Source organism: Talpa occidentalis, unplaced genomic scaffold (genome assembly GCF_014898055.3).
Source record: "Talpa occidentalis isolate TD23 unplaced genomic scaffold, MPIMG_talOcc4v2.1 talOcc4.17, whole genome shotgun sequence".
NCBI classification, from domain to species: domain Eukaryota; kingdom Metazoa; phylum Chordata; class Mammalia; order Eulipotyphla; family Talpidae; genus Talpa; species Talpa occidentalis.
The window spans coordinates 17,431,673-17,444,902 of record NW_023601754.1 but is presented as its reverse complement, the minus strand read 5'-3'; the positions used below and the strand labels follow the sequence as shown (position 1 = coordinate 17,444,902).

Sequence of the window (13,230 nt, the reverse complement as noted above, 5' to 3'; positions counted from 1 at the left end):
CTACTGTGTCTCTTCTTATAAGGATCCTAGTTACTGCATTAGAACCGACCTAATCCTTTATGACTTCATCTTACTTAGTTACATCTGCAAATAAAGTCATATATTGGGGTTCTGTGTGGAAATTTAGGACAACACTATTCGACGCAATGCAAACAGACTCTGTGCTCTTATCCAGGCCCTCCCGAGTGGCCTTTCCAAAGATTCTGTTCCAGCAATTCTTTCTTTTCTCTACTGCATAGGCATCTCCTCCTTTTTATTGCATCATCCTATCACTGCACAGACATGCTGTCATATCCTCTTCATTAAAAACTCTTCCTGTGTCCCACACCCCCTCCACCTCCTGACCTGCTTCTCTGCTCTTTATAGCAAAAGAACTTGAGTGATTCACCTGTGCTCACCATTTGTACTTCTCTGCCCAAGCTCTCTTTAAGTCACTTTGGTCTAGCTTTCACTAGACCACTAAAACTGGTCCTGCCAGCACCACCAAAGATCTCCATATTGCCAAATCCCATGTTCAGTCCTTTTCTTACCCAGTCTTCCACTGACTTTTAATGACCAGTCCTCTAGCTCTCACTTGGATTTGGGACATAACCCCCTCCTGGTTCAGTCTCTCCTTCTCAGACTTCTTCTTGTCTCCTCACCTACTTCCTAACCTCTAGATATTAAACTGCTCTAGGGTTCCTTCCTAAGGCCTGTTTCATTCCAGATGTGAGCGCAGTCCACCAGTGATGGTTCCTTTCTTTATAACCAACAGGCTGATCATTCCCACTCAGTGTTCAGCCTTAGTTCCTGACTCGCATTCAGTACCTTTTCATCTCTACTCAGACGTGCAATACTCATTTGAAAATAAGCATGTCCTAAAACTGAAATATTTATTTCCCCTTCACCCATCCCTAATACTGCCTATTAAATATTCTTTCCCACAGTCTCCTCCATCTCTGCAAATAGCATCTCCATTCTTCTAGAGGCTGAGACCAAAATCATAGGCTTCTACTTTCCTCCTCAGTAGTCCTGGTATTCCCCAACTCAGTCACTTCCATTATGTTGACACTTTCTTTTTTTAGTCTGTATCATGAGGATTTTACACTTGGACTTTTATAATGGTGTTTGGCAATCCCCTTCATTTTATTGTCTACACAGGAGACGTGGTACTCACTCATATCATTCCTTTATTCAAAGCCCCCCTCCCTTCACCCCACCAACCCCTCCAAAGACTGGCGCAGTGGCATCCCGGTTCTTGCCCTGGCCTATGAAGCCCTACATAGATCCAGTCCTTGGTCACCTCTCACACTTACCCCTGTCTGTTCTCCCTTTTGCTCATTCAGCTTCAGCCACTTTAGCTTAACCACTGAACCTTGAACATGCCCAGCTTTGCCCTTGCTGTTTTCTCTCTCCGACATTCTCCACACCCTGATTTGATTTCTGTTCAGGTTTCTGCTCAAATCTTCATGAGGTCTTGTTTAACCCCCTTACTTAAACCAGTGCCTTCTCAGGTCCTCTCTCTCTCATTACTTGACTTCATTTTTCTTCATAGTACTACTCAGTACATGGAATAATATTATATGTGTATTTGTTTTCTTGTTTTATTCTCTGTCTCCTCCACTGTACTGTAAACTTCTTGAGGGCAGAGCATTATTTGTTTGGTTCAGTAAGAATAATACCTAGGACATTGCAGACACTGAGTAAGTATACTTTTAATTACCATTATTATTGAAGTAAAGTTTTAATTGTATTATTTTTTATTGCGGTAATGTTGGTTATGATTTAAAGATATAGTTCACACCTCTTCAGATGTATGTTAGCACATGACAAACACCCACCACCAAGGCGCCCATAATTCATAGTCTAGAGGGTTCCCTTCCCCCTTTGCACCCTCTGTGAAGTAAACTATTTTAAAATTGATGCTAAAATTAAAGTTTAATCAGTAGCAAGGGTTTCTACATGGCTTGGAAAAAGTTTGAAAGACTATTTGATTTAATGTCTTTCTATAAGGAACTTAAACAAGCAAAGATATTAGTGGCACATACAAGTTTGAAAGTGGTAATAACTCATCTAGTTCTCAGAACAACTCTCTGTCTCCTCAATATACAGATAATGGTGTTGTGTTTTAAAAATATGTTCAAAAATTCCAACATAGTCTTCCCTTCAGAAGGTGGAGGTTAAGTCACTTTTCTTTGAGTGTGGGCGAGGCTTAGTGGCTCAGTTATAAATAGCAGGATATGGTGGAAGTGGCAATGTTTGGCTTCTAAGACTTGATGATTAAAGGCATTATGACGCCCTCCTTTCTTTGTTGGATCACCCAATCTGGGTTTTAGTTTTCTTGTCTTTAAAGTGAGAGGTGTGGGTAAGGTGACATTGCTGGTCATTCACTCTGACATGCTGCAAACCATCTGTGCATCAAACAGCCTTCATAACATGGATGAAGACATCAGCTCAGTTAGCTGCTCTATGCTGAAAAAGCTGAAGCTTTGATAGCTTAGCTCAGTTTGTTAGATGGGCAACTAGTTGGGAATGGTGTGCGGCCACTCAAGCAACTCTATTGGGAGGCTGACATGGCTGGGAGCCAAGGTCTCTGGCCAACGGCCATAGTGGGTGCCACCTTGGAGGTGGATCCCCCAACCAAAGTCATGTCTTCAGGTAACTGCAGTCCTAGCTAACTTTTTGACTATAACGCCATAAGGGACTATTAGCCAGAACCACCCATCTAAGCTGCTGCTAAATCCCTAACCCATAGAAACTGTGCTTAAGCCAGCTTAAGCAGTGCTTTTTGCTTTAAGCCATGAATTTTGGGGTAGTTAGTTGTACAGTAGTAAATAACAGACATCTGGAAATGGAAGGACAGAGAGGTTAAGTAAAGAACCTCATAATGTATAACCAGTAGTGATGATTGAAGAACTGGAACCCAGGCAATCCGACTCTAGAGTCCACATGTTCAACCACCACACTACCCAGGAGATCAAGATCATGTATCAAGTAATTCCAGAAGGAGAATATTGGTATTTTCTAATGCCACCATCAGGGCAGTTGTTCTTACCTTGGATAATTAAACTGGCTGTTCTTGCTCTATCTAAGGTCACGTTCTAGTCAGCCACCACCCTTCCTTCCAAGTTCCCTTCTTACCCAGGCATTTTCCCAGTATCCCTTTCCTATTCTTTGGGCTTCTGCTCATCCCCAATTCAATCTGATGATTCTGGTAAAGCTGTCAGTCACTGTACACTTCTTGCCCCATGGGTAGGCATGTGGCTTAAGCTGGCCAATCATAGAGCACCAGTAGTGATCAACTGTAGTAATCGGGCCAACAAGGGCATATGATCTACATCAGCCACACAGACTTTCTCTGGGATTCAAAAATACTGTCTAAATACTTCATACAGTAAGGGATGGTGGGAGCTTGCCGGAGCTCAGTTGCATGGAGGAAACCCTTCAAGGAAACCCTTCAACAGGAAAGACACCAGCATAGGGAAAGAGGCAGAGAGAGAGCAAGGCAATTTTATATCCATCCACACCTTGAGTCCAGCCAACAATGTGAACAATTCCATTCTTTTAAAATCTAGGTGAGTCAATGAATTATCTCTGTTTCAACATAGTTTCTATCACCTGCTTTTGAGTTATGACTAGTATGAAGAGTCTGTCCCAATTTGTGGAAGGCAATAGGTATCGTCCATTCTCCATGAGCAATCGGATTCTTATGAGCAATGGTTCATCTGAAGAACCAAGAGTAACACTGCCCATTGGTTGGGTTGACCTTCTCACAGAGGGTGAAGAACAGTCCCTTCATTCCTTAGGAAGCATCTGGGTTTTCCAGAAGCGAGCAGTGACCTGGAGGGAATCTCAGAATAAAATAATGGTATGACGATGGGTAGCTCATTCAGTTTAAAACCTTCCTCCTTTCTTTCCCGAGTTGCTCACCCCCTTCTCCAGTTCCAAACACATACATATCCTGTTAGTCATCAATCCTGTTGAGTTGGATCAAATGCTTTATGGAAGTAGGTGGGGTAGCCATAATGAAAATCTGCAGTCAGTGGTTTCTTCCTTTTGAACATCTTGCAAACCTCATTTTTCTTCTCCCTTTCTACTGCCATCACCATGGACCACTGCAGTTGGTCTCTCTGCTCAACTCAACCTCTGCAGTCCATTTCTCTTCTTTTAGAATTTGTTTTCCAACACATACTTTTGATTGTCACGTGCTTTTAATGGATTTAAAAGTCTTCGGTATTCCACTGCTGACTTGCAAAATTGTAAATTTCTTAGCTAGGTGTTCAAGACTCCCCAAGAACTGGCCACATTCATACTTTCCAATGTCCTGTGGACCACCTCCCTCCACCCTGTCAATTTTCCAGTCTGCTCACACTCCTCTCATTACAGCACTGCCTACTTCTACCCTTATCTCTTTCCTCAAGTTAAATCACTGTCCTTTCTTTTCAATGAGTCTTTAAGATCCATTTCAATGCTACCTCCTCCATAAACTATTTCCAGAGCATGCCACTCTACAGTGAATATCCCCTTCTGGGAATTCTGTAAACAATTGTTGTCTAGACTAGGGTTTTTCAAACCGCTCACATTCCCAGGGAGTATTTGGCCAGCACAAGTCAAGTTTTTGGTGTTTTTGTAAAACTACTGATTATATATTCAAATTTGGCTGAGCGTCTTATTTCCAAACCCAGTTCCCTTCTTGTGTTCTACTTCCAAATTACATCCTCATGCTATGGTGGTGCATTCATTCCCAAGTACAAATTAAGGATCATTAAAATTTGTTTTGTGACCTACAGATAGAGAACTCCTTATTATTAATGTTATTATTTCAAACCATGGCCAGTGGGAAAATATCTGTATGAAAAGGGAAGAGAACCGCTAGAACAATTTCCAGTTTCTAAACCAAATACACTTTCTCATTTATCATTCCCACACCCTCAACCTTTTTTCCCTCTGACCATTTTATTATGTGATTTGAACTAGAGATTGGTATAAAATCTGTTGTATTGGCGTAGTCTGACAAACATTCGTTGTATACCTACTCTCTGCCAGGAATAGTGATAGATGCTTGCGATACAAAGATAAATAAACTCCTGCAGGAGGAGGAAGAGCATTCCAGATGAATTCAATGTGGAAGGACATTCTAGGTAGAGGAAACAGCTTACCTACACTAATGTCACCTCACATGAGCCAGGCACGAAGATTTTGTGGCCCAAGTTATGTGTTTTTTTTTTTAATTGAAAAATGTGATGACTTTTAAAAGTTTGACAACCGATGGACTAACTCTTCCTCCTTGTCATTGACTCTCCTCTGCTATTTAGTTCTTCACGATGGTAGTTCACGGGCTAGATTCAGACACAAATACCCTTTACGAAGTTTGTCTGGGATAGGCCATTGCATCTATGCAGAGCTCCTTTATTCAATTCTCACACCACCTCAGGTGTTGATCGCCAGATGAGGAAGGCAAGGTTGAGATGGGTAAAGTCATGTTGTCACAAATAGGAAAGGATGGAGGGCGGATGAGTTAAGACCACATCAATCTGGAGAAACTGAGTAACCGGGCATTTTTGGGTTGGGATGAGGAAGACCTTTCTTCCAATTCCAGAACATCCTGCCTTCCCAGGCACCGAGTTAGTATTATAGAGGGAAGTCTTTCAACAGAAGGGCGACCATTTAGCCACCATATTAGTAAGAAGAGAGCACTTCAGAAGGAATTTGAGTTTTGGAGAGCTTCCCTGCTCCCTCCAGCTCTGGAACCTGGCCCCAGGTAGGAATTCCTTTTTGTCGAAGACTGAAGACTGACTCCTCCTCAAGCGAGTGCAGCCAGCTTCTCCTTTTGGACGCAAAGCCCTTTGTGGGCAAGCTCCCAGTTGAGCCTGGCCAGGGACGCGATGCTTTTGGACAGACTTTGGGAAATGCTTGTTGAATAGTGGGGTGAGTGCACGGCTGAGAGGGGCCGGGGGTTGTAGGGCGAAGAGCACGCCTGGCCGCAAAGAGTTTCCGGGGTTCAGCCAGGTGCTGTCCCGGGCTCTCAAACGCCTCAGGATGGGCCATTTCGTCCTTCCTCCCTGTGGCCTCCACCTCTGACGAGCCCGCCTGGAGGGAGGGGCTAGGCCGCCAGGGAGGGGCCGCGCAGCCCCGCGGGGCCAGGTCTCCCGGGGCGGCACCCACTCCCCTCTTGAGGGGTGCCTGAGGGGGTGCAAGCGGCGAGCCCCCCCAGGCCCGCGGCGCCCAGCCGGGGTGCCCTCTGAGCGCCCGGCCACCTCAGACCTCCACCAGCGCCCGCGGCCGCCCCTTCGCAGCCCGGGCCGGGCGCGCGTGGCGGGCACCTGGCTGCCCCCCCGGCCCTCCCTCCCTCCTCAGGAGCCGGCCCGGGGCGGCGGGGCGGGCGGGCGCGCCCTCGGGCTCCGGGACGGGTCCCCGGGGCGCGGCCGGGCCGCCGCCCCCGCCCCCCCCCGCCCGCCCCGGGGGCCGGGCCGGGCTCCCGGGGGGCGGGGACTCGCCCAGTGGCAGCCGCGTCCGGGCCGGCGGCGGGGCGCGGGGCGGCTTCCTGCAGGCGGCGCCGGGGCGAGCCGTTGCCCGCTGCAGCCGCCGCCGCCGGGTCGCCGGGTCGCGGGGGCCGCGGCGCTCGGGCCGCGTCGGTGCCTCCCGGGCGCGCTGCGCGGCCGTCGCTGCTGCCCGCGCTCGTGCCGCCGCGCCGCTGCCGGTTACGCCAGCCCCGCCGCCGCCCGCTCTGATTCTGCGCATAGGCAGCCCCCAAGCCTGTCATTCTGCAAAAACACAGTTTACTCAACACACCACACACACTCGCACACACACGCGCGCACACACACGCGCACCCTGGCCCCCTCGCGCACACGCACGGAGGGCGCGAGCGAGCAGACGCGCACACCCGGCGAGCCAAGTTCCGCAGCCTGGCATGGCTTCTGGGGACCTTTACGAGGTACGGGGACGCGGGGGCGCGGGCCGGCCCCAGCCCGCGGGCGGCGGCGGCGGGCGGCCGGGGGACCGGGCCGGGGCCGGGGCCGGGGCCGGGCGCGAGCCGGAGTTGCCGAGCCCGCGGCGGCCGCGGCGGCCGGAGGGCGGCGGGGGCCGGGCGCGCCTCCCGCCCGCCGCCCGCCCTCCCGCGGCGCCCGCGCCCGCTCCTCTTTCTCTTTCTCTCGCACACACTCTCTCTTACTCCATCTACTTTGCGGCCTTGGAGGGGAAGGAGGAAGCCGGGCGGAGCCGGGGCGGGGAGGTAGCGGTCCCGGGGAGGTGTTTCTCGCCCGACGAGCCGCCTCGAGTGCAGAAAGTACAGGTAAAAGTCGGCGCCGGACGTGCCGGGAATGCGGGGGGCCGCGCGGCGGCCGGCGGGGGCGCGGGGCTGGGGGTGCGCGGCCCGGGCTGGGCCGGGGGCGCGGGAGAGGAGGGGGCGGGCCGGGAGATCGGCTCCCCGGCCCTGGGGGCCCGGGCGAGGCGGGGTCCTGAGGGGGTGGGGGGAGGGGAGAAGGCGAAGGGGGTGGCCGGGTCGGGGTGAGGGGAGACACCCGCCAAAACGCGCCCCCCGTGCTACCCGGCCCCCCAGATCCCCCCACCCCCCACCAACCCTCCCCACCTGCTGTCCCCGCCACGGGCTCGGGAGCCCTCCTGGCTGGGGCGTGGGGCGGTCTTTGCGGTTGTCGCACTCGCCGGGGGCGAAAGGGGGCGCTGCCGAGGACCCTCGGGGGGAAGAGGGGAAGGTGGAAGTCGGAGGTGGGTGGTAACACGTTGCCTGAAGAGCCGGGATGGAGCCTGCGCCCAACGCTGTGCCTCACCCCCAGTGGCTACCTGTGTCCGGCCCACATGGGGAGTGGCCAGCAGCAGCAACTTTGCAAGCGTTTCCAAAGTGGTCTAGGAGGACATGAGTCTGGCGTCTTGGAAACCTGCGAGAATAGTCATGGCCTCTGCCATCGAGGTTTTACTAGGTTTGAAGATGGTCGCTCGTTCCTGCTTTGGAATTTCCAACAAGTGGACAAAGCACCCCTGTGCGCAGTGGAGAATGCCGCGATGAGGTGTTGGCCCCAAGAGGAGGTTCCGGATGAAGAAACCAAAATACCAACCATCTCGGACCAGGAGGCCTGCTGCCTCTCTGAGAAACCAGTGTCAGAAGTCAGCCTGGTCTTGGACTCACCTGAACACCAATCTCTTCACACTGACCTTGGTTCTCAAGACTTTGGCCAAAATTGAGACGCATGTCCCCGGGGAATGAGTTAGACTTATGAGTAAGAGACTACAGGGGTGATTCACCCACATTGAGATTTTCCCTCTGAGCCTTCTGGTCGATGGAAGCTTTTTCAGATGGTGGACATGCTGACTGATGCGAGAGAATGGAGAACATCTCAGCTTTATGTGAGACCAGGTTCTTTTGGATGATTATGCACTTGGTGAGGCCCAGTCATGGACCACTCACCTTCTGGCTCAGGTGGATGGATGGGTGATTTTAGCACTTCTGGAAAGAATGGTGCAAGTTGGGCCTCCCCAGTGGCGGAGTGGGTCGGTGCATTGCTGTGAAGCTGTCCACAGCCTCTGCAGTGCGAGTTTGATTCCCCTCCGGCCAGGGAGATACCTACATGGCGCGGCAGACCTCTCCTGTCTTGCCCGCTGCTCCCCTCAGCAGTGTTTTCGGTCTGTCTGCCTGTTCTGCTCCCTGCTCTGTCTCTGGTGAATTCTCTCACCCTCCCGCATCTCTGGCCTGTACCCCGTTCTTGTATAAATAAATAAATTAAAAAAAAAAAAGGAATGATGCAAGTTGACCTCTCCTCCCCACTACTGCCTTCCCCATCCCTGGGCTAGTAGAGAAGTTGGATAGAGACCTGGTGAAGAACGTTGGCAGATTGTGACCCATGCATCACCCAAGTACTTCTGTCTGTTTCAAGATGGCGGAGCAATTTCAGAAGCCAGAAGTTGAAACACAGTTAAATAGGATGTTTGAGTTTCAGGAAGTATAGCCAACACTATTAGGACTTGGCCAAGGTAGATATTGTTCAGGGGCAAAACTCATCAGTTTTTCTAACCATTGGTACTGAGTCATCGTAGAGGTGCTGCTCTTGGCTGGGTGAAGAGTTGCCTCTTGAAGGCATTATGAAGACATATTGGGAGTTGTCAGTATTTCCCCATTTCAAGTCTGGAACTTATGAACCTTCTGGGGATAATTTCTTGTTTAATGTTCATCTGAAACTGCCCTTCTTCACATTGGTAGTTACAGTTGCCAGGTGATTCTGTTAAAAGGCGAGTTTTCACACCGGCCTTGGAACTACCTTAGCACTTCAGGAGTTCTTATTGAACTTCAATAAACAGGAGAATAATAATAATTACTTCTGTGATAGTAGGTAATTGTCCTAGATGTAAAATAGTTTTCCTGTAGTAGATTATTTGCATAGTCATTACTAAAAGGGCTAAATTATATTACCAGAATATAACAGTGTCAACATTTTTATAGCCCATGTCTGCATTACATAACATATAGTGAGGAATTTAATTTGTTGTTTAAATTTGCCTTTAAAAACCATTAGGAAGTGCTAATTTTACATTGGCATATATGTATATATATTTCTAACTATAAAATGATTGTGTGTATAAGAAATGGGATGTTGAGTTAAGGGCAGATGTTGGAATATCCAGTGCATTGATTGACCTTGAAAGGAAAAAAAGAGACTGATACTCTCAATTATGGTATTACATTAATTAAATACCAGGCCATATAGAAAATGGCCTTTTATAACCTCTAACCAAGAAACCATATTTTGAATTGGACTCAGTAAGAACTGTTACATTTGTAATTAATGTATTTCACCTGTGTGTCTACTGACATTATCCTTGACCCTTTATGGTGAAAATGTCATTTGGATTGTAGCTATTCTTCTTCTTCCCTTTGGTGCTTTGGACAATTGTAAAGAAGTAAACGTTCTTCATGTAGCATTATTTAAGGAATGGGTGCTGATTTTAGAGATGCCATAAAACAAAAACTTTGACCATGCACTACTCTTCAATCAAAATGAAATACAGACTCAAATTCTGTTTCCAAAATATTGGATCTTGATAGATTGTTCTGCTTTCTCCTATAGCAGAGTTCACACCATCGTCTATTGTCTTATAACCATCTGCAAGGTAACTGTAAGGTAATTTTAAATGTGGGTTGATCTCCTTAGAGTCAGGTATATGGGTACAAAATGAACATCCTTATCTCTGGATGGATTACACTCTGCTAAGCACAGGGACATAAAATGGCAGTCTGTGAGCCAGGTCTAGGATAACTATGTATTTTGCCTTGCTTGTTAGTAGATAAGAAAAATGGATTTGAATACCTTTAGATGGCACATATAATCTCTAGTTTATCATTGTCCTGTCATTCCCTTTTATCAGGTATCCATTTGGCTTCACTCTTACTTATCTGACTCCAGCAGGCATAAGAGTATCCAACCCCGCTATGCTAGTTATTCATTCACCAAGATGTTTTGGTGTCAGGAAGACATAATCAGTGGAATATGGAGCCCAGTTGGCTTCCCTTGTCCACCTCTGTGTCCCTAGGTCTTTGTACAGTCAAATGCTTGTTGACTGAATCCATGAACAGAAGACTGAATTGCACGCACATAAAGAACCCATCCACTTTGGTTACCCTTGTATTAAATGTTTCTCTTTGTTTGCTCTTCTCTTGAATGTGGGCCTAGTGGTGGTAACACCATGTGTGGGGATGGCTCTCCATTCTCTCTAGAAGGAAATGTGACTGAGTCCCTCTTCAGAGAAGGAAGACCATTACTCATTAGAAAGATTGAATCCATCTAAGTTTCAGCTACGTGGTTGACTTTCCATGTGGCTGTTGGGTGGTGTCTTACTCCTCTTCTCTTGTGATTAGCTGACATTGCAGAGAGGATCACCACTTCTTTGGCAGATGTCATCAGAGAATGTTGAATGTCTATAAAGTCAGTAGTGGTCAAGTTGACTTTTTATCAAGATGGACTTGACAGTGATAGTTCCTGTGTGCTTGTCAATGTTCAATTTATCCTTCCCCAAGTTTTATCTCAAAAGGATGCCATGTTCCCCATGACTTTCTTGGGGATTGATAGGTCTATGTGAGTGTGCACAAAAGTACTGCTTTCGTTTCGTTCAAGTAAAATAAATAATGATAATAGGATACTGTTAGTTTTGTTCAAAGAAATTTAGTTAAAAATTGGCTCTGCCACGGTGATTGAGGCACCTAAATTTGAGGCACCTACATTTGAGGCACCTAAATTTCTGCAGAATCATGCACTAAAAAGAACAGGATTGAGGCTCACTGCTGAAACCTTACAGGATTTTGTAACCAGAAACAAAATACGTGTGTGTGTGTGTGTGTGTGTGTGTGTGTATAATATACAGATTGATGAATTCTCCTTGTGGTTGATAGTTTTGCCCTTAACCTGTCAGCCATCCTTTACAGCCTTCCAATTGGACACATGCTTCTTTCTGTAGATCACAGAGGATATTCACCTCTCACAGAGAACATATTCATCAAATTTAAACCTGGCCCAGGGCACAGCCCTCTTCAGCCATCTGTGTAGGGAGAAATGTTTTCTTAGTCTCTTCATCGATCACTCGCGGCTTCTCCAGGCAGGTTAAGCTAGTGGTTCTGGGAGCTACGATCGGCCACGATCATATCAAAGAAAGGCACTCGAGTGTGTTTCCAGCTTCATTCTATGTTCTTCCTACATCGTTCAGTCTTTCTCTTTCCTTGTGAGACTGTTTTCCTATGATTGCTTCAAAATATAAACAAACTGGGAAAAATCACGTAGAATCAGCACAACTTGCTTGTTATGCAACATCATTCCCTCACTTACCAATAATGCCTGAAGTAATTCCTGTCAAGGACTTGCATGTACTGGCAGAATAGAACAGACAGTGGCAGAACTTCTTGAATCTCTGCACCAGCGTTTATATCTTCAAGGAAATTATATTGGTTGAGTGCAATTGATTCCTTGGCGCATAGTAGGCACCTAATGAATACTGAATGGGTATATGATACTCCCACTCTTTGAAAGTTGTTTTAAACTACTTTGGGTGGGGAGATACTGGCTTATTTTCGAATAGACATTTATGTCAAGACTTTTAAGTCATTCCACATTGCTAATGATCATTTTTTTTGGGACTTCAACTGTCCCTAAAATGAGTGTATGGAATTCCTTTCATCTGACCAGTTGCTATGCAGTGGTTCAGGTATGGTAATTCTCAAAGACTTAAGTATCAGAAACACACATTTAGATGTCAAAGATATGGGTCCATCTGTATCTCGTGGATGGATGGTGAAGACAGGCATAGATGTAACTGAATTCATTGAACCATGGTTCATTTGTCATTTCACATTCATCGAATACCAAATATGTGCCAGACATCAGGAAAACAAGGAAATTGTGCTCTCCTTAAGCCTACAGCTGAGTGAGAGATATAGTTAAGAAAATGAGCAGTTTATGGCCCAGTGGAGAAAGTATCAGTACAGGAGAGTATGGGTTCTATAAGATCTGGGAGATCCAGTCTAGGAAGAGTGAGAAAAAGCTCCCCAGAGGAAGGCATGGCTCTTGAATTTAAATTAGGAAATGAGCAATATCAACTTTGCAGGACTTACCAAGAATATTTTTTGTAAACTATGAACCAGAGACACTTTTTTTGGGGGGGGGGGAGGGGAGGGATTGGGGTCAGAATGGGAAGGTTGCAATTGTATGGGGAATATAAAAATAAAATTTATTATTTAAAAAAAAAAGAATATTTTTTGTTTCTGTTTTTAAAAGCAATTTATGTTTACTTGTTGCATTTTTAAAAATAAGTATAAGGCTTCCCGGGTGGCGCAAGGGTTAAAAACAGCGCTGTCAAGCTATCGCCAGCCACTGCAGCATGAATTCAGTCCCTGGCCTGGCCAGGAAGCAACCCACATGGCACAGCAGACCTCTCCTGACTTGCCCACTGCTCCCCTCAGCAGTGTATTTCAGTAGATCTGCCTGTTCTGCTCCCCATTCTCTCTGGTGAGTCCTCTCACCCCCTGAACCTCTGGCTTATACCCCAGTTCTTGCAAGCATAAGTAAATAAATCTTTAAAAAAAAAGTATAAAGAAAAAAATGGTAATACCTAAAATAATTATTTGATACACACTTAATGTTCAATAAATAATAATTTGAGTTCTAAATTAATTAAAATGTTAGCTTTTTTGGGATAGGTACAAATGAAAGTGAAATTGTTTTCTATACATATTTAGGTAATTACAAAAACCAT

General features: G+C 46.8%; 1 protein-coding gene across 1 annotated transcript in view; it reads left to right on the top strand.

Annotated features, from left to right (window-relative positions):
- Positions 1 to 6,690: 6,690 nt before the first annotated feature.
- CDYL2 (chromodomain Y like 2) overlaps positions 6,691 to 13,230 on the top strand; it is a 163,665-nt gene continuing 157,125 nt past the window's right edge. Inside the window, exon 1 of the mRNA XM_037516205.2 lies at positions 6,691 to 6,916. Coding sequence (XP_037372102.2) covers positions 6,893 to 6,916 — 24 coding nt within the window. The 5' untranslated portion in view covers positions 6,691 to 6,892. The remainder of the gene's footprint in view (positions 6,917 to 13,230) is intronic.